At 34.6% G+C, this 22125-nt stretch overlaps 1 protein-coding gene across 1 annotated transcript in view; it reads left to right on the forward strand.

Annotated features, from left to right (window-relative positions):
• The window catches only part of Eif5b (eukaryotic translation initiation factor 5B), a 74954-nt gene that overhangs the window by 45724 nt on the left and 7105 nt on the right, over positions 1 to 22125 (forward strand). The window contains 18 exon segments of the mRNA XM_047523423.1: positions 376 to 446; positions 4151 to 4435; position 6061; positions 9728 to 9820; positions 9823 to 9833; positions 10046 to 10116; positions 10118 to 10154; position 10887; positions 11425 to 11491; positions 12733 to 12748; positions 12750 to 12875; positions 17785 to 17916; positions 18527 to 18709; positions 18838 to 18999; positions 20154 to 20285; positions 21222 to 21353; positions 21461 to 21537; positions 21639 to 21803. Of these exon segments, the coding sequence (XP_047379379.1) occupies positions 376 to 446; positions 4151 to 4435; position 6061; positions 9728 to 9820; positions 9823 to 9833; positions 10046 to 10116; positions 10118 to 10154; position 10887; positions 11425 to 11491; positions 12733 to 12748; positions 12750 to 12875; positions 17785 to 17916; positions 18527 to 18709; positions 18838 to 18999; positions 20154 to 20285; positions 21222 to 21353; positions 21461 to 21537; positions 21639 to 21803 (1762 nt within the window).

Raw genomic sequence — 22125 nt, forward strand, 5'->3', positions numbered from 1 at the left:
GAGTCGAGTGTTCAAAAAGTAAACGTAAAATTTTATCCTGAAGAACTGAGTGTATTCATATATTCTTTCAAGATTTAAAGGAACATTTAAGTATTTGGATTTCTAATATTTTAATTACTTCGAATATGAAATCTGGATTAAGTTTACTATGGCATATTGAAAGTATAGAAGGAAATAGTAATGCATTTACTAATAGTGAATTATAACATCCTAATTATATTATAAAGATAGTTCCAAAGATTGTAAGAAAGCTGCATACGTATTTTTTGCATAAACCATTTCTTTTTATGTCAGCATAATTTCCCACTTTTTTCCATAGGTAGTCTCATATTTCTGAATGATTTGTGTCTATAATAAAAACTTTTTTATTTACAGAAGAAGAAGAAGAAACTGAGGATGGTGGGTTGGATGATTGGGAAGCTATGGCCAGTGATGAGGAGAGAGAAAAGGTGAATAACTTAAAAGCACACATTGATAAATCCCATGGTTATTAGAGATCTGTATATTTAAATAAATAGTCTGTCTTCTGATTATGAAAGACAAATGATTCCTGGGGATGGGGACCAGTCTTGTTCTCCATTACCACGGTTCCTAAATCCAAGTGAATTGGTTTTCAGAAAGTCATTTGTAAGATAGCTATTTAGGGTTTAGAATACATTTTTTTTTTCTGAATGTTGATGTCATAAATAGGGTTGTTATTAAGCTAGCCTACAAAAAGCCCTGAAATGCAACTTGAAGTTGGATAAGTACAACTCCTAATCACTATGAACAAGAAGTAAACAGGATTTTTGGTTTTGTTTTTTTCGTCACTAAAAACTCCACTTTCTTTGGATTTAATTTATTATTATTTTCCTGTCTTCTTAAGAATAATATTTGACGTCTTTGATTTTAAATATTTTTTCTCAGCTTCCTTCCCCCACCCAATCCTTGTTTAAAGCTATAACATTTCTTTAAGCATGGCTTTCATCAGTTCCACAATCTGGTAGTTTCTAATTTCCATTTGATGTATTAACTTTTACTTATGATGTATTTAGTGAATTCTTAAGTTATAAAAGTGAGTGATCAGAGAAGATAGTTCTGTCCTTTGAATACATTGTCTTGATTTACATCCCAGAATATGGTGCAGTTATTATATTTTATATATGATTAGAAACCATTTATTCTGCAGTAGTTGGGACGCCTTGCTTTCTATAATTAGCTCAAGTTTGCAGATCTTTTTGTTCAAGTCTTTTCTAGTTTTTGAATTTTTTTTCCTGGTGTAATTTTACTCTTACTAAGACCATAATGGTAAAAGAAAAAGCAACGCCCACTGTGATTGTGGATTTTCTGTTTCTCCCTGAGTTGTGTTATTTTGTGCTTCATATATTTTGAATATGCTAAGTTATTAGGTGAATACAATCTAGATCTTTCTAATGCATTGAGACTTTATATAACTTTGATATATATTTCTGTTTTTAGGCCATGCCTTTGCCTTATAAGTCTATTCCTAGCTACACCAGCTTTGATTTGTATGATCATTTTCTATCTTTATTACTCTTTCTTTATTCTTAAAAAGCCTTGTTTTAGTTTATCCTGCTGTAACGATACCACAGATGGGGTGATTAAAGTTTTGGAATCTGTGAGTCCAAGATCAATTTACTGGCATTGTCTGGTGGCAGTTATTCTCTGCTTCCAAGATGGTATGTCGTTGCTGCATCCTTCAGAGGAGAGGAGTACTGTTCTTACATGGTGGAAGGGGAGCGAGGACATGAGGACTGGGCTGTTTCTGAAGTCTCTTATAAGAACATTTATCCATTCATTAGGACTTAATTCTCAAAAGATGCCACCTCTTTCATACTGCCACAAGGAAATTGTGTTTCAACGTGATCTGGAAAGGATATCAACATTCAAACCATAGCAAGCTGTTTGTCAATAATTATATTTTCCCTAGAGTATATTAAAATCTGATGTATTAAGGAAGCATATTGGTTTAAGTCTTTCACTTGACTAAGTAAGTCCTTTATTCGGTTTCCACCCTGCCTATCCTTTCTAGTCATCTTCTGGATTATTGTATTTTTTTCAATTCCATTTTATCTCTTTTTCATGAGCTTGAAAGTTATATACTTTTTTAAGTGTTTGTTCTAAGGGTTTTTAACTTGTATTTTTCAATAACCATGGCTAATTTACCCTTTTTCCAAACAATGAAGGATTTTAGAGTACTTACGTACTTACTAACTCTCAGTTTACTACCATTGCTCTCATTTCTTTTTTTTTCTGTGATTTAAGGTCTGTACTAGGTTATTACTCTTATTTATACTGTCAGTATTCACGTGTTACCCACATTTTAGCAATTCTTTGTGCTTCCTTTCTTCCTGCATCTCTGACCTTCGATTTGGGATCATTTCTTTTCTGAAGAACCCCGTTCAGAATTCCCTTTTGAATAGGTCTGCTAGTGAGCCATTCCATTTTTGCTTTTCTAAAAATATCTTTATTTCGTCATCATTCTTGAAAGATTTACCGAGTGGGGAATTCTCGGTTGAAAACTTTAAACACTATGAAGTTACCATTCCTTTGTCATAAGCTTTCATTGTTCTATGAGAAATCAGATATCAGCTTAAGTTTTCCCATGTTTTTGGTTTTCAGTGATTTTTATCATGATTAATCATGGTAGGTTTCCTTTTTATTCTGCTTACAGAGCTTTATGAATGTGTGGTTTTGTTTTGTTTGTTTTTGTTATGGTGCAAGTCTCATCTCCCACCAGGTTGCAAGTATGTCTGTGATAGATCTTCCTATATTGTTGTTTCCTTTCATCTTTTCTGTATCATCTACCCATTGACTCTCATAATTCATTCTGTTTTTTTCTGTCTTCTAGGTCATTAATTTTCCTTAGTTGTTTCTACCCTGTTGTCATTCAGCCCATCTCTCTTGCCTTCTGAATTTTGTCTGTTGTATATTCCAGTTTCAGAATTTACATTTGGCTTTTGTATAGTGTCTATTAACCTTCTAAAAATTTTAACCTTGTTTCTTACTCCCTGAATGTTACAAGCATAATCATTTTAAAATTTTACTTTTATAACTTAGATGTATACCCTTTGGGTATCTTATATGATTATTTTCCTTATGTAAATTGTTTCCTCACGTGACTTGCTACTTTTATATATCATGTTTTACATCACATGTTTTATATGTTTACATCATATTTTACTTATAGAACTTTAGAAATAATTTAAAGTCAAGAATCATCTCTGTTCTTTAGAGCCAATTGTTTATGTACAGATTGAATATTCTTTATCTGAAATATTTGATCAGAAGTCTTTTGGATTTTTGGATGTTTAATTTTTGGAATATTTGCATATATATAAAATGTGATATCTTGGGAATGGGACCCAAGTCTGCATGAAATGTGTTTGTATTTTATATGTGCATGATATACATATTCTGAAGATTATTTTATATAATATTTTAAATACTTTGTGCATGAAACAAAGTTTACTGGTATGGAATTCTCCACCTCTAGTGTCATGATGTGCTCAAAAAGTTTTGGATTTTGGAATATTACAGACTTCGGATTTTCAGATTAGAGATATTCAACCTGTTCTTCACTGGGAGTGAGGAATGAACTAACAAAACAGAATCATGTTATTCTGAATTTAGAATTCAGACAATCTAAAGGTGATCTACCAATAATGAAAAGGTCCTACTTTATTTCTTACTCATCCTTATAGTGTAGCTCTTCAGAATGTCACTTCACAGAAAGGGTAAAACCCAGTGTCTGCCCACTCCATTCACCATCCCTTTTCCCCCACCAGTCATGGGTAGTTCTGGGCTCCCAATGGCTGGCCCTATAGCTCTGAGGCAGCTAATGACCCCACCGGTAAGCAGTACCTGTTGCTTATCTTCTATGTTTGTTTTCCCTTGGATCCTGACATAGTAAAGCCATTGTTTTTTATTAATTTCAGTATGGAGTTCCACCTTAAATTTTGCTGTTAAATGACTCTTGTCATTGTAGTATAGAGATGTGTACTTGCGTTTGTGAGGCAAGAAAACACAATGTTAGTGTCTGGATTAATACTTTTTAGTTTGACTTTCCATACTCCTAAGATCTACATTATGTTGATACAAACATATAATGGTAACTTTGATTTATTTTAAAAATCTATTTGCTTTTCTGAAAGAAGGGAACACGGTTCATATAGAAGTAAAAGAAAACCCTGAAGAGGAGGAAGAAGAGGAAGAAGAGGAAGAAGAAGAAGAGAGCGAAGAAGAGGAGGAGGAGGAAGGAGAAAGTGAGGGCAGTGAAGGTGATGAAGAAGAGGAAAAGATGTCAGATGAGAAAGATTCAGGGAAACGTTCGACAAAAAGCCAAGTAAGAAATGAGCTCAGACTCTGATATGACTCTGATGATGATCGAACTAAAGAAGAGAGGGCTTATGACAAAGCAAAACGGAGAATTGAGGTATTTACTTTTCCCTCTACATTCCTTTTCTTCCCTCTCTTGCATGATCACTTAGGATTGTATTCTACAACTAAAGGCCTTGAGCAGCACTTATAAAAATACATTCTCAACTCTTCTCCAGGTTTTGTAATGTTGAGATATCATAGGTCTGCAATACCAGTCTAACCCAGGGTCCCCATCTCCCTCCCTTAACCTGACTCAGAACCATGACTGCTTTGTTACTTTTTTTTTTCTCCAAATTTCAGCGATGCTCTTTGATGGCGTATAGGTATGTAAAGGTGTTCTGAGCATATGTCTCCGAATTATGAACATCAGTTGTATGTTTGCCGCACGTATTTAGGTTAGTTAGTAGGAGGCTTCTGGTCACTATATTTGTTCAAATCTGGTAGATGAAACTTCTGTTTAGTAAAGTCCATATACTTAGTATACTTTTTTGTATTTTTTGTACTTAATGTAGTAGACTTCAAGAGAAAGTTTGCTTTGATTCTGTCAGCTGAGTATAAATAATATATTAAAATGACTTTAGGTGGCTTGAAGAGGACTGAACTATTATAATACCAAAACTATTTTAATTTTCTTTATCTTTTCATGTATAACATTTATAATTTTTCATTTTCATGCCTGTACATGCCTATATATCAGCATTTATTTTTTCCTTCTCTAAATTCTAGATAGGAAAAAAGTTGTCCAGATTTCTAAAGAACTGCATAGGTCCGTTGTTCAAATTAGGATTTGTACCCAACAATATTAATGTTTAGGCTAGATAATTCTTTGGGAACTGTTTTTAATTGGAAGATACTGGGCAGTATCCCTAGCCGTATGGTCGTTTGCTTGTCTTCTTTTGCTTAGCTTGTTTAAGGTTCACTTATGTCATAGCATGTCTTATTTTGTTCTCTTTGTTGCCAAGTAGTATTTTATCACTATAAACATATAGGTTGAGCATTCCTAATCTGAAATCCAAAATGCTACAAAATCCAAAATTTTTTGAGCACTGACATGATGCCACAAGTGGAAATTCCTCACCTGACCTTAGACAGCAGGCAGGTCACAATCAAAGTACAGACGTACTAAAAATATTGTATTGAATTACCTTCAGGCTATAGATAAGATATATATGAAGCATGAATGAAATTTCATTTTAATATTGATCTTCCTTGCACATAGTTTGCCTTCTGCATTTATTTAGATATTTTAACTCTTCCAGCTGTTTTTTTTTTTTTTAGTTTTGAAAGTACAAGATTTGTAATTTTTTGTTGAATTATTAGCATTTATTCCTTCTGGTTCTATTGTGAATGTCAAAATTTCCCATTAATAGTGTATAAATAAGTGATTCTTATAGATTGATTTTGTATTCATTGTGCTGAACAAAACATTTTTTTAATTCTAACAACTCTTCATGGATTCCTTAGAAATTCCTAATCAGATTAGGGTCATCTTCTCAAAGATAGTTTTATTTCTTTTTTTTTTTTTAATTCATTTTATTGTAAACAAATGGGATACATCTTGTTTCTCTGTTTGTTACATGAAGTAGAGGCATACCATTTGTGTAATCATATATTTACCTAGGGTAATAGTTTTGATTCATTCTGTTATCTTTTTTCTCCTCCCCTCTTATCCCTCTATAGAGTCCCTCCTTCCTCCATTCTTGCCCCCTTCCCACCCCTATGTGTCATCATCCACTTATCAGTGAGATCATTTGAGTTTATTTCTTTCTACTCTCATTGCCTCTTGTTTCTTTTCCTGCCTAGATTTTCCTGGTAGAGCACTATAGTAGTGAGTAGACATGGTAAGAGCATACGTACTTGCCTTGCTCCCAATTTTGACAAGAGAGAAACCTTCAGATTTTTATCACTAATTAAGATATTAGCTGTAGCTTTTTCACATAGATCAGTTTGAGAAAATTCCTTCTCTTCTTAGTTGGAGAATTTTTATCCCCTTGGGTAATACTTTTTCCCCTTTATTTTATTAATATGTGGTGATAGTACTAATTGATATTAAAATCTTAAGCCAACATTGCATTCTTGGAGTACATCCCACTTGATCATGGTAGTTATTGGATTTAGTTTGGTAATATTTTGTTGAGTATTTGGGAATCTGGGTCTATGAGGAATATTGCTCAATAACTTTCTTATGATGTGTTTGTCTGGCTTTGGTAATATTAGCATCATAGGATTGGTTGGGAAGTTCTCCCACCCCTACTTACTGCAAGTTTCTAAGGGATTATATTATTTCCTGTTTTAAATGTTTGTTTAAATGGGAATATTTTTAAATTACTAAGTTCTTGTTATATAGGGCTGTTCAGATTTTCAAGTTCATCTTGGAGTCATTCTCTAATTTCTAATCATGTATTTCATCTAAATTGTCTTAATCTGTTAGCATAAACTTGCTGATAGTCTCCTTTTACAGTTCTTCAAGTTCCTGTGGTGTCAGTGAGTGTGCCTCCTCTTTCGCTTCTGCTTTTGTTGCTCTATATTTGCCTTTTTTTCTTGGTCTGTCTAGCTAAAGATTTTCTCAAAGACCGAACTAAGATTTTTATTCAATTTTCTTTCCTTGTTTTCTCTTTAATTGATTTTTATTGTTTGTTTTCTCCATTTTGTTGAGTTTGTATTTAGTTTCTGCCTGTTTTGCTAACTCTTCATAGTGACAGATTATTGATTCAGGACTTCATTTCCCTCTAAGTATTGCTTTATCTGTATCCCACAGAATTTGGTAAGTTGTGTTATTTTCAAAATATTCTCTAATTTCTCTTATAATTTCTTCTTTGAACTGTGTGTTATTTAGAAGTGTTTTAATTTCAAATATTTATGGATTTTCCCAATTTCCTTCTGTTGTTAATTCTGAATTTTGATAATTGTGGTCAGGGACTAGACTTTACCTATTGTCTTTTTTGTTTTTTCCTCCGGTGCTAGGGATGGAACCCAGGACCTCCTCATGTGCTAAGCAAGTGGTCTGCCACTGATTTACATCTCCAGTCTTTTGTCTCTTTAATACAGTGAAAACTTGTTTTATCCATTAGCATGTAATATTTTCTAGATTATTTGTGTACTTGAGGAAGAATTTATATTCTGTCTCTGGACCCAGCATTCAATTAGATCACACTGGTTATTGCTAGTGGTCAGATTGTCTGTGTGCTTGCTCATTTTCTGTTGTTTTTCTATTGGCTTTTCAAGTTCTCAGGTTTTTTGTGGACCCTTTTTTTTTCCCCCTCAGTCTTGTGTGTTTTTTCTTCATTTATTTTGAGGCTAAATGCATACGTTTGTTCATGTTTATATCTTCCTGAGGACATAAATGTCTCTCTCATCTCTCAACATTATCTTGCCAGTGCCTGCCTTGGCCATCTTGTTCCCCAGACCTCCCTGTTAAATTTCTAGCTGAAGTTCCAGGTTGTCACTTGCCCCAATGGTATGGAGATGTTAGTCTGGTTGTGATTTATCTTTTCCTCTTCATTGTTGGGATCACTACTGTTTATGGCCATGCCCTCGGGTATATAATGGCACTTCCCTCTGTCCTGTACCACTTCTCTCTGTGAAGCTATAGGAGTAGGAAGAGAGGAACACAGCACCCCAGACTAAAACACCATAGTATCCCAGTGGCCAGGAGATGTTCTTGAATTAAACACTTCCATTTGGTATATGCCTTCTGCCATTTACTAGAGTTTAAGTGGTTGTTTAGACTGTTTGGTTTGGTTTTATCTCATTTTGGGAAGAGAGTTGCTGAGCTCCTGTCATTCAAGGAGCCCTGCCTCAAAACATCAACAGCCACATTTTCTGTTCAGTTTTGTAAAAAGATCCTAATTTAATTTTGTATTATTCTGCTTAGGGTATCATAGCAAAATACTACTGAAATTTGTTTTCTCACAGTTCTTGGAAGCTAGATGTTCAAGATTAAAATGCTGTCAGGAAAGGCTGTGTTCCTGGCTTGCAGACATCCACCTGCCTGCTGAGTACTCATGGCTTTTCCTCTGTGCACATATAGAGAGATTTCTGGTGTCGGTTCTTCTTTGACACCAATCCAATTAGATTAAGGTTCTACCCTTAGGACCTCATTTAACCTTGATTGTCTCCTTCATAGCCCTGTTCCTTAAGCAGTCACAGTGAGGGTTAGGGTTTCAATGTGTGGATTTGAGGGAAATGTGGTTCAGTCCGTAAAAACCTTTGTGGAAAGTTTTATCATTCCAGTTACCATGGAAAATATAGTATCTAGTGCAGGAAAAGAAAGGACAGAGCTCCTGCAAATTTGGTATTTAGATAGGAAACAGATTTGTAAATGACGTTATTTCACAGCTTTGATGAAAGTCTATTTCAGTTTCAATGCCAGCTTTCCTATACTGGAAAGGTCATTTTGAAGAACGGGCTGGCTTATGCTTGTTTTTTTCAGAAAGCTGAGGTAATTAGCTAAGTGCTGCAAAGAAACACATTAAATTGTTGTGCCTTGGGAAGGTAGGAGATGTTGTTTGGATTTATTTAAGCATATATTTAAATATTCCTCAGAGAGAAAACTTTTTTTTTTGTTTTGTTTTGCGGTGCTGGGGATTGAACCCAGGGCCTTGTGCATGCAAGGCAAGCACTCTACCAACTGAGCTATATCACCAACCCCGAGAGAACTTTTTAACATTAGTACATTGGGTAAAAGTGTGAAATCATCTGGGCATAGCGGCACAGTCCTGTAATCCCAGCTACTCGGGACTCTGAGGCAGGATAATTACAAGTTCAAGACCTTGGCAACTTAGCAAGACCTTGTCTCAGAAAATAAATAAAAAAGAACTGGGTGTGAAGCTCAATGGTAGATTGGCTTGATTGGTATGCATAAGGCTCTAGGTTCATTACCCAGTACTGTCCCTTCCCTAAAGTGTGAAATACATTGCTTTTAAAAATCTTTATAATTCTTATCACCTTTTTTTTTTTTTTTTAATAAACCTCCACATAAGTTAGAGGTTGTACTGTATAGTCAAATGATGGAAAGATCAGTTTCTTTTCTGTTTATCATAACCCATTACATTAACTGTAATAGAAGTTTTCAGAAAGTTGGAGGTGATCCTTTATACCATTCCTTTCATAGTTGATGGTGCTACTTTGAAATCTATTCTAAGCAGGTTTCTCTTTGTCCAGCATTGCTGTGATGGAACTAGATTGTAATGTTCACGCTGTGAAATGCAGTTATAGGTAATGAAATCAGCAAAGAACTTGAGTACAGGTTGTGGCGTTCTCATGCAAGACACAATATAGAAAAAAATAAGGATAATGAGATTGAAATAATATTTAAATCGTGTGGGTTTTTTTTTTTCATTTGTAGAACGGCGACTTGAACATAGTAAAAATGTAAATACAGAAAAGCTAAGAGCTCCTATTATCTGTGTACTTGGACATGTAGACACAGGAAAGACAAAATTCTAGATAAGGTAAGAAAACATTGTATGCATTGAATAACTTTAAAAATATTAATTTAAAAGCACTATTAAGTCTTTTTAAATTTAAAACATTGATTAAAGTTTTAAAAACTTACAGTACACATAGGCAGTTTTGTTTTACAATAAATAATTTGATGATTTCTTAATAGCTTTTACCTTTTTCCACATCAAAGTACCAATCCAAATCTGTTGTCTTCTCATAGCTCCGCCATACACATGTCCAAGATGGTGAAGCAGGTGGTATCACACAGCAAATTGGGCCACCAATGTTCCCTGGAAGCTATTAATGAACAGACTAAGATGATTAAAAATGTAAGTTACATTATATATCATGTGTTTTCATCTCTAACAAAAATTGAACTATAAATTATTTTAAAGAGAAAAAAAAAATAGACTAGTATATCAGACCCATATGCTTACCATTCAGAATTAACATCTGTATTATTTTGCCTTATTTTCCTTCAGATCTTTCCAAGAAACAAAACATACATATTGTTGGAGCTGTCAGTTCCATTTCCTTCCCTTTCTCTCCCAGAAGCAACCACTGTTCTGAAGTCAAAATTTGTCATTTCTCTCCATGTTTTAACATTTTAACCTTGATCTCCATGTGTAAGAATCTCTTTCCTTTCCCACTCATTTTTTATTCTGTCTTTTGTTATCTCCCATATTTTCTCTACTTGTTTGGAGATATCCACTTTTTTAATGTTGAATGTAGCACAGTAAAATAAATGTAAAGCTTGAAGGATCATCGTAATACAAGCACCCTTTTAATGTTTTACAAAATGTTGATATTTCAATCCCATCATCCATCTTCCTGTACTTTAAGAGAAACTTTATCTAATTTACTGTTGATTACTCAGTGATGACGTGCATAGGAAAGGCAGAATTAGCACCTGATCCTTTACCTTTATATACCAGCTTTTAAAGTAGTGAGTGACCAGTTTGGTTTTGTTTTCTCTTGTGAACTCATGAGTTTAAACTTATTTACTGTGTTTTAATTCCGTTTAACTTAGTATTGTGCTGGGATAGTCTCATCTCTGCCAGTGTTCGGCTGCTAGGTCTTTTTGATACAATTCCGACAGTCGTAGTGTTTTTATTCTATCAATGGTATCTGGTATGGCAGGATATTCTATGGTCATATGACATTATTTGAATAAGAAGGGTTTTTTTTTTTTTTAATGTTTTTTGATTAGTGTGGTAAACTTTTTTTAAAAACATACTTTTGGGATTTTTTTGGTTTAAAATTGGACCAGATAAATTTTGCAATACTGAGGATCATCTCTTTGTGTCAGCTTTTTTTAGAGAACTCAGGTGACGCCTTGCTATTTGTATCCCATTAATAATCTTCTCAACACACTAGTTTTATGACCAACAAAAGGTGCTCTCTTCTCATTTTACTTATAGTTTTTGATATTAATGAAAATATTAACCATTGTGCTTTGCTTGTTGATTCTCTTTTAAAACCATTGATTTAAAAAGGAAGTAGTGATATTTTAAGTTTTCATGGCAGATGAATTGTTTCGTAAAGAGGCTTTCATTGTTTTGACCTCCTAAACTCTCCTTTTTTTCCCACTGGTTCTAGTTGACAGAGAGAATGTTCGGATTCCAGGAATGCTAATTATTGATACTCCTGGGCATGAGTCTTTCAGGTAAGAACAAATCTCTCGCCATCAAGGAATATTCCTGAACCCTATTCTAAATTTTAGTAGGATCATAACTGGGTAACCATTTGAAATCTGTGGTCCCTATAACAATCCTCATGAAATTAGTAGTGTTTTATTTGTATCCTTGTTTTCTGGAGAAGGAAATCTTTTTTACTTTGAAAGAGCACCTTCTTAATGAGGAACTGAGCAAATCCTAATACAAACATGGCTCTCTCCTGTGAAATCCATTGCAAGGGGAATATTATATCGCATTGTCCATATTCATTATCACAACAAACTGAGTCAATATAAATTGGCAAAAAATATTAGAGAAACTTTTGGAGCTCTTTCTAACAGATGTCAATTTTGTATGTCAGATGAGTATTTGGCAAATTAAGGGATGAATGGCATTTGAACCAGTTTAATGCATATAGTTTTCCTCCTTATCCATAGGTTTTGCATCTGTATATTCAAACAACTATAGGTGAAATAATTTGCATCTGTATTGAATGTGTACAGACTTGTTTCTTTGTCTTTATTCACTAAGCAATACAGTATAACTGTTTATATTGTATTAGGTATTACAGATTAAGTACCCCTTTTCTAAAATGTTTGGGACCAGAAGTATCCCAAATGTTAAAGATTGGAGTAGTTGAATAGACTTTATGGTGAGTATCTCTAATCTAAAAATATGAAATCCAAAAGTATTCCCAAATATGAAACTTTTGAGCATCAGGTTGGTACTTGAAGTTTTTGATTTTGGAATTTTATATTGGGAATGCTTAACCTGTACAAGTAATTTAGAAGTGGGAGGTTGTGTGTAGGTTACATGTAAATACTGTGCCATATCAGGGACTTGAGCATCCACAGATGATGGTATCTCTTAAGGGTCCTGGACCCAGTCCCCAGTTTTATTTGGTGTGGTATAGGGGATTGTACTCAGGGTCTTGTGCATACTAGGCAAAGACTCTATGTCCCCAGCCTTTTTATGTTTTTTTTGTTGAGACAGACTCTTTTGCTAAGTTAGTTACACAGAGTGGCCTTGAACTTGTGTTTGACATGCTCATCATCCCACATAGCTGGGATTACAGGTATACCACCATATATTGACCCCCACAACTATACTTTTATCCTTTTATACTTTTATACTTTTATCCTTTTGTTTAGGTTTTACCAAGAAATTACAGTTTAAAAATTATGTTGATTTCAGAATTTCCTATTTATATATCTTTTTCCTCTTTATATAGTAATCTGAGAAACAGAGGGAAGCTCTCTTTGTGATATTGCCATTTTAGTTGTTGATATTATGCATGGTTTGGAGCCTCAGACAATTGAATCTATCAACCTTCTCAAATCTAAAAAATGTCCCTTCATTGTTGCACTTAATAAGGTAAGTCTTCTTCTGAAAAACTTCATTGGAAAAATGCTTCTTAATTTCTGATTAAAAAATTATGCTGTAACGTAGAAGAACATGAGTCCATGATAAGTATACCACTTAATGTGTTTTGACCGATTAATTCATACACACAACTATTACCTTTCAGAATATAGATGATCTCACATTCCCAGAAAGTTCCCTCATGCTTCTTTATCATCAGTCTGCTGCATTCTCTAAACCCTATGTAAACAGTAGTCTTTCTGTCACTCTAGACTAATTTTGCCTATTTTAAATTTCATATAAATGGAATCATACAATATTTAATCTCTTGAATTTGGCATTTTGTTACTCCTGCAGCATTATTCATGTTGCATGTATCATAAATTTTTATTTTTATTGCTGAGTAATATTCCATCATCTGGCTAATGCCACACTTTATCCATTCACCTGTTGAAGGACATTTGGATTGATTCTAGTTTCAGGTAGTGAGAAATGGTTATGAATATTTCTGTACAATTCTTTGTGTAGATTTTAATGATCACTTCCTTTGAGTAAATACTTAGGAATACAGTGCTGCATCATACAGTATATGTGAGAACCAACAGATTTTTTTCATAGAGATTATACCAATTTACATTTTCACCAACATTATGTAAGAGTTCCAGTTTCTACACACCTTGTCAACACTTGCCCCACCTTTAGTATTGAATAGGTATGTGATGGTAAATTGTTGGGTTTAATTTGCCTTGTCAAGATGACTAGCGGCTTGAGCATCTTTTCATGCACTTATTAACATTCGAGACGGCATCGTCTCTCTTTGAAGAGTCTGTTCAAAATGTTTTGCTCTTAATTAGTTGGCTAGTTGTCTTATTGTTCAATTTTAAGGGTTCCTTATATATTTTCAGTGTAAGTCCTTTGTCAGTTACCTGTATCCCAGACATATTCCTATAGTGTAGGACTGGATTTTTCATTTTCTTAATGGTGTATATTGAAGAGAAGAAATTTCCAAGATTGGCAAAATCCAATTTTTTTTAATGATTTCTGTTTCTTGTATTCTATATTAGAAATCTTTTCCTATCTCCAAGTTGGTTGAAATTTTTTTCAAAGGTTCTAGGTGGTTTAATGGTTACAGCTTTTACCTTGAGGTTGAGTTGATTTTTCTGAATGGGGTGAGATATAAGGTCAAGGTTTATGTCTTTCCCATGTGAATATCTAGTTTTCCTTTTTGTTGAGAAAAAAATTATACTTTCCCCATGGAATTATTTGGGCATCTTTGTCAAAAATTAATTGCCATATTTGTCTGTTCCTAGAATCTCTCTTCTGTTCTGTTGGTCTTTATCCATCCTATTACCACTCCTACCCTATCTTGATTATTGTAGCTTCATAGTGAGTCTTGAAAGCCAGTAGTGGTAAGTTTCTCAACGGCATTTTTATTTCTCAAAAATAAACTGTTTTGACTAGTTTAGGTCTTTGAATTTCAGTATAAAGTTTAGAATCAGCTTGTTTCTGCAAAATAACTTTTCAGGATTTTGATTAGAATTACATTTACTCTGTAGATAAATTTTGAGAGGATTGATACTTTAACAATATTAAATTGTCTGAATCAGTGAGCCTCATTATCACTCTGTATTAGCCCAGGTGGCCTTTGCTTTCTCTTGGCAATATCTTATCATTTAGTGTCCGTGTGTTGGACATATTTTTCTAATTATCTCTAATTATTTTATGCTTTTAATACTATTGTAAATAGCATTTTAACAATTTGAATTTCCAACTGTTTATCACTTTTATCACTGTTTATCACGATTTTTGTATATTCACTTTATATCTTGTGACTGGTAATAAATCCACTTATTAGTCCTAGTAGCTTCTTTAGTGGATAATGTGGGATTTTCTTTCTACGTAATTATTATGTTCTTATAATACTGTTTTATTTTTCCCTTATCTGTATGCCTTTTGCTTCCTTATTGCCTTAACTAGACCTTCTAGGACAATGTAGAATAGAAGTAATACGTTAGACATGCTTATTCCAATTTTAGGAGGAAGTGCTCAATCCTTTGCCATTTTGGTGTGATATTTTCTATAGATTATTTTGTATATACACCTTTAAGTTGGGGAGTTTTTTCTGTCCCTAGCTTGTTTAGGGTGTTGGGTTTTGTTGATCATGAGTAGTTGTTGATTTTGTCACATTCTCTTTTTGCTTATATTGAGATGTTCACGTGACTTTCCCTTCATTCTGTGAACAACATGAATAACCTTTAGTTTTTTTATGACTAACTTTTAAGATGTTAAAAACCAATGTTAAAAACAATCTTCCTTTACCAGAATAAATCCACTGGGCCATCATGTACTATTCTTTCAATATTTTACTAGATTTGATTTGGTAATATTCTGTTGAAGATTTTGTGTTCATAAGTGATACTGGTGTTCGGTTTTCTTTTATGTTGTTTGTTTGGTTTTATATCAGAGTAATAATATTGTCCTCATAAATTTCTCCTCCATTTTCTGGAAAATTTTGTGGCCAATTGGTGTTATTTCTTAAGTGCCTGCTGGAAATCACCAGCAAAGCCACACAGGGTGGTATTTCTAATGACAAGCAAGACTTTTTAGGTTTTTTATTTTATGACAGTTTTATCTTCCAATGGAGTATTTAAAGCTATTAATTTCCCTTTAATCAGTGCTTAGACATGTCATGTTTTATTATCATGCAGGTCAAATACTTTTCTGATTTATCTTGTGATTTCTTCTGTCTTTTCATTCTTTAGAAAATTGTTGTATGTATGATCTCATTTTCTTCAATTTACTGAGATTTGTTTTATTCACCAACAAATGATTGGTTTTGGTGTGTGTTCTGCTTCACTTGAGAGGCAAGTGCTCTCTGCTTCTTCTGGGGTGGATGCTCTATTTGCGTAGGCTAGTGGTGCTGGTTCCCTTTGCTTCTGTGTTCTTGCTCTGCTGATGGAGTTACTGTGAGGAATGTTGAGAGCAGATGAGGCTGTAGATTTGTTTCTACTCTCAATTCTGTACATTTTTTGGTTCATCTTTTCTGAAGGTCTCTAATTAGGTGCATACAGAGTTAAGATTGATATTGTTTCTGTGTCTGTTAACTTCCTCTTGATGAATTGCCCTCTTCTAACTTCTCTGTTAATGTAGCTTGTCCTCAAGTCTCCTTTGGCATTGAAGTAGCAGCTCTTCCTTTCTTGTGATTTTCATTCACATGGTGTCCTTTTACCTTTTTACCTCTCGTCTTATTTCGTGATATTTAAGATGCATTTTTTGTAAACAGTGTGTTTTGATTTTCTTTTTTATGTAGGTCAATAATCCCTGCACCATTTACATTTATTATAGTCTCAGCATGCTTAAATTTAACTGTACCATCTTGTTGTTTTCCCCTTACTTATTTCAGATAAATTTTGTTCCTTTCTCTTCCTCGCTTTCCTCCCTTTTTTGGGCAATTAATTCAATTTTTTTTGTGTGTGTGTGTATTCTATTACATTGCCATCATTGGAATTTTAGTTGTTTCTCTTTCTTATTCACTGCCCTAGAGTTTGTAATGTGTGCTTTTAACTTAGCACTCGACTTTCAAACATTACCTTACATCCTTATGCCCTACATGCATCCCTTTGTATATTGCAAGAAGCTTACAATGATGTACAATTTCCTTCTTCCTGTTCTTTGTGCTTTTCTACATTGGCTGTTTTTAAGACTTTCAAAAGGACTTTATCAATGTGATCTTACAATATAATACTTGTCTTTAATTTTTATTGTGCTTGAATTTTATTGAATTTCTTAGATTTATGTGTTTATAGTCTTCACCTAATTTTTAAAATTCTTGGTTATTTCTTCAGGTATTTTTCTGCTCTATTTCCCTGCTTTTGTTCTTTAACTACATAACAGAATTCTAGGACATTACTAGGATTCCAGCTCTATTTCTTAATTCTGTCTCATAGCCAGCTGAAATTTTCCTTCTTTTATCCTACCTTTCCTCTATGCTTCAGTTCAGATAATAATTTTTTATTATATTTTATATTTATATTATTTATATTTTGTAATATATATTATATTTTCTTTTACAGATATAATTTACTGTTAAACTCACCCAGTGGATTTTTCATTTCAAGTCTACAAATTTTAGATTTTTTCCTCTTTCTGAGTAGTAAAATTCAGGTTGACCTCCCTTATATTATCACCTAGACGGAGATTATACATTGTTTTGATTTGGCTATTAAGTAATTTTTGAGGGTGTACAAATTCCATGTCTGACCATTTTTTTTTTAAGAAAAATTTTGTTTTTGACACATACTTGTACATATTTATGATGTCAGCATGTTATTTTCAGTACATGTGTACAGCGTATTGTGGTATAATGTATTATGATCAAATCAGATGATTACTAATATCCATCACCTCAGACATCGTCATGCATTACTCCTGTTGAAACATGAGGGAAATTTTATTCTGTTGTTGACTAAACAGATTTAATCCTGATTTGAGCAGTATAACTAAAATGAGCTGTTCTGAGATAGGAAATACTTCTTTATTTTCTAGTTTTTTGGTGTATAATTTTTCAGTTGGCGGTATTTGCAGTAATTATCTACTATCTACTTCAAAAAACTTTTGGGAACTTGACAGCACACACGAGTAGTGTCAGGATGATTCAAGGATCTCGTATTTTGCAATCAGATGGCCACCTCTCCTGAATTCTTTGGAGGCTGACAGGGCAGATTGGTACCTCAGCAGTTTCTCACTTGAAGGGGGGACTCTATTACAATCCATAAGGGGCTTCTGGTACAATGAAATATCTGAATAATTTGCACTCTTCTTTATACATATGGTATATATAAGGAATTTTTGGATCTACTAATCAAATTCTTGAGTGTTCTGAGTTTTTGAAGATTTTTTTCTTACAAAAGAATTTTTCCAGATCGATAGGTTATATGATTGGAAAAAGAGTCCTGACTCTGATGTGGCTGCTACTTTAAAGAAGCAGAAAAAGAATACAAAAGATGAGTTTGAAGAGCGAGCAAAGGCCATTATTGTAGAATTTGCACAGCAGGTGAGAAAGCATTTCCTTCTTTATGAAAAGCCATTTTTCAGAATATTTCTTTTATTACATTATTTCTAAAATAAAATCAGCATTTATATTATAGGTTCTGTTCTCCCATTAACTAGATAGAATTTTCCTTTATTCCTTTTGTTTTTTATTTTCTATGTTTTGTTGAGATGGAGCCTTGCTATGTTGCCCAGGCTTGCCCTGGATTTCTGGACTTAAGGGATCTTCCTGCCTGAGCGTCCCCAATACCTGAGGCTACACGTGCTTAACACCTTGCCTGGCTTCCTTCTTTTAATTTCATAAAACCAGTACTTCACAGAACTCTTTGCAGTCTGAATGTTTTACGAGTTGCCTTAGAAAGAAACCACTTTCCTTTAATATTGTGCTTCCGTGATCACTTCCATACTGTGTTTTAAGTTTTTTGGTTTTGGCAGTGTTCAGGATTGACCCCCAGGGGCCTTTCAGATGCTAGACAAGTGCTGTCACCCCAGCCTTCAAGTGTTGTCAGGGACGGTGCAAAATGATTAAATCGTCCATCTAGCTTCTGTTAGTCATTCCTCTTCTGGATACCTCCTTTCACAGCTTGGTGTTTTGGAATGACTTTTGCTTCCAGGGTTTGAATGCTGCTTTGTTTTATGAGAATAAAGATCCCCGCACTTTTGTGTCCTTGGTACCTACCTCTGCACATACTGGTGATGGCATGGGAAGTCTGATCTACCTTCTCGTGGAGTTGACTCAGACCATGTTGAGTAAGAGACTGGCACACTGTGAAGAGCTGAGAGCACAGGTGATGGAGGTAATCTTCAGGCTTCCTGCTCACTCCTCGCTCCAGTAGCAAGTTTCTGGGTAGAAGATGTTATTGACTTTTACATTTAATGAACATGATGCATTGTGTGTTTTATTTCCTTTGCAATAATTTGTTAGGTTAAAGCTCTCCCAGGAATGGGCACCACTATAGATGTCATATTAATTAATGGGCGGCTGAAGGAAGGAGATACAATCATTGTTCCTGGAGTAGAAGGGCCTATTGTCACTCAGATTCGAGGACTCCTGTTACCCCCTCCTATGAAGGAATTGCGAGTGAAGGTAAGCATTGATCCAAGGGGACTTGTGTAGTGTTAGAAGTTCTGATATTGCTTTCTCACTGTGAGAGCTATTCTGTTTTAGATGTCTTCATACAGAAGGCTGACCCTCAGAAGAGATCTGTAAATGTGAACGTACATATCTACCTGATTAGGGCTTTCCTAAAAGATAAACTACATTGTTTTGGTTCTACACTATTATTATTTTTTTTTTTACTAACCGTTTTTATGGTAAAAGAAATACCTATGCTGAGAACTGCATAAAACATAGAAGAAAATTTTAATAAAGTTTTAGGAAGCAGTCTTGGCATAGATCAATGTTGCTGGTACCCAGAAGCCTCCTACATGTTTCTTCCTGACCTGAGGTCCCTCTCTCCTCCCTGATTCCTGAGACTTAACCAGAACTGCATGAGAATAGCTAACATCCTTTTTTTTCTTGGTAGTTTTAGAAATTAAGTGTGCTGCCTTAAAAATGTCAGGACTTTGTATCAGCGGAGTTATACTCAGTGTGTGCCTTTGTATCTGACTTTCCAATTGAAAAATAATTTTTAAGATTTATATTCCAGGGCTGGGTTTGTAGCTCAGTGGCAGAGGGCTTGGCTATTATGTGTGAGGCTGATCGTCACTACATAAAAATAAAGACATTCTGTTAAAAAAAAATTACATTCTGTTGTGTGGCTGTGTCCTGAATTATCTGAAAATGTAGGCTAGGTTATACTAGCAGTGTTACAGCCGTCCGTTCTTCCTGTCTTCTTGTGTAGTTGTGCCAGTGTCTCCAGGGTGCACCCTGTGGAGTGGATTGCTGTGTCGCTGCTCCTGTGGAGCTCATTTCACTAGATGAGGCTCCCGTTATCCACAGTGGGCATGACAAGTTAGACTCTTGGTTGTGGAATTTTAGTGTTTCTTATTTCACATCTTCATCAGCTCTTTGTCATTGTTCTCTTCTTCACCATCTTTTTTTTTTTTTTTTTTTTAAAGATTTATTGGAGTTGTTTATTCAATACTCTGGTCTATCATTATTTTTTATTATTTTGTAGTTTGTGTGTGTAGTTTAAGAAATGTTTCCCATCCCACAGGTCATGAAAATAGTCTGTCTCATATCATCCAATGCTACGACTTTTCAAATAAATGTGGTGGAAAATGTTTTTATCTCTATAGAACCAGTATGAAAAGCATAAAGAAGTAGAAGCCGCTCAAGGGGTGAAGATTCTTGGAAAAGACCTGGAGAAAACACTGGCTGGTTTACCTCTCCTGGTGGCTTATAAAGAAGATGAAGTCCCTGTTCTTAAAGTAAGTTCGTTGTTAGTATCTTTGTTCTGTTTCAGTTTGCTTTATGTCATTAGGGCAATGCTGGGATGTGACTAAAATGGGCACCTTTGTCTTTGTGAAGTTTCTTGGCCTCTCAGCAGACTTGATGCTTTGAAATTATTTGTACAATCAGTGTGAATTGACACGAATATTTTTGTATACACTAGGATCTAGATGTGCATTTTATTTAAATAAAAACAAGACAATGTAGGGGGTGCACATTCATGTTTTATTTTAGATACCCTATTATCAGATGGAACTGAAGAAAATCTTGCTAGAGACTGGTAGTCATTTCACAACCCATTTGCCCATTTGTAGTAGTAGCTGGCCCATATCCAGCAGTTTCACAAAGCCAACCTTTTAGCTATAGTCTGTTTGCACGCCAAAGGGAAACTATAGTTGTTACTAGCAGCTACCTCTTGTGTGCTGAGGCCACCTTTATCTAACATTAGGTCATGCCATCAGGGAAGCCACCTCAGGGCCAGTGGGAACAGGGCAGGCAAGAGTATCAGGCCAGTGCCAGATATGCAGTGGATTTTTTTTTTTTAATAGTGTCAACAATCAAGAGCTGTTAAGATAATGAAGTTTAGGGTATTTCATTGTCGAAACAGCCAGGCAGAGCTTTTGGGCTACCGTAACATTTGAGGTACTTTAAACCATCATTCTTACCTGTTATTTCATTCTGCACCACCCATCTACTGGCTTTTCCTTATAGTCAGTCAACCTAAAACAAAGGTGAAGTGGGATGGGACTAGGACATAGTCACCAGGTCTTTTCTGGCACAAATTATGCTTTGCTCTAAGCCTTAGTTTCTTGTTTTCAGATGAATACTTAACCAAAAAGAGCAGCAGTTTAATTCTAGGCTGTTGAGGGTAGAGGTCTACTGACATCCATGGCAAAATCTGGTTTCTTTTCAAGGATGAATTGATCCATGAATTAAAGCAGACACTAAATGCTATCAAATTAGAAGAAAAAGGAGTCTATGTCCAGGCATCCACATTAGGCTCTTTGGAAGCTCTACTTGAATTTTTGAAAACCTCAGAAGTGCCAGTAAGTAATTATACCCATCTCTTCACAAGTCAATGATGGTTGTGACTTGTGGTGCTGTTGCCATTACCCAACACATGCAGGTAAAACTGGAACCTTCCTTTTTACAGTATGCAGGAATTAACATTGGCCCTGTCCATAAAAAAGATGTTATGAAGGCTTCTGTGATGTTGGAACATGATCCTCAGTAAGTCATTACATTTCTGTTACCTGTTGCCCTCAAACTTTACTTTGTGATATGCTGTTTTTTGTTGAATGATCGATCTTTGATGTATTTTAACCTATCAGATATGCAGTAATTTTGGCCTTTGATGTGAGAATTGAACGGGACGCACAAGAAATGGCCGATAGTTTAGGAGTTAGAATTTTTAGTGCAGAAATTATTTATCATTTATTTGATGCCTTTACAAAATATAGACAAGACTACAAGAAACAGAAACAAGAAGAATTTAAGTAAGTTGGTGTTTTTTATTTACTTCAGGTCTTTGATAATGATGTTTGTTGAGAGTTAACTAAATCCTGGAAAGGAGTATAGGCAACAAAAGCATGCTGTTTGCTTATCTACCTGAGGTTGTGTCCTGAAATGTCTGTTATACCAGAAACCTGCACCCAGGGACATGCCAGCAGTGTGCAAACAAATCTTTTTGGTCTTCCTTTCATTTTCAGTATGGCAGACTTTGGTCTCATTAACATAGTAGTTGCTAAGTTTGGGGGCTTTGTTGGAATTGCTTATCTGAAATTGCGTGGAATGTGATTAGCAAAATCAAAGCGTGGG

This window comes from Sciurus carolinensis, chromosome 13 (assembly GCF_902686445.1).
Source record: "Sciurus carolinensis chromosome 13, mSciCar1.2, whole genome shotgun sequence".
NCBI classification, from domain to species: domain Eukaryota; kingdom Metazoa; phylum Chordata; class Mammalia; order Rodentia; family Sciuridae; genus Sciurus; species Sciurus carolinensis.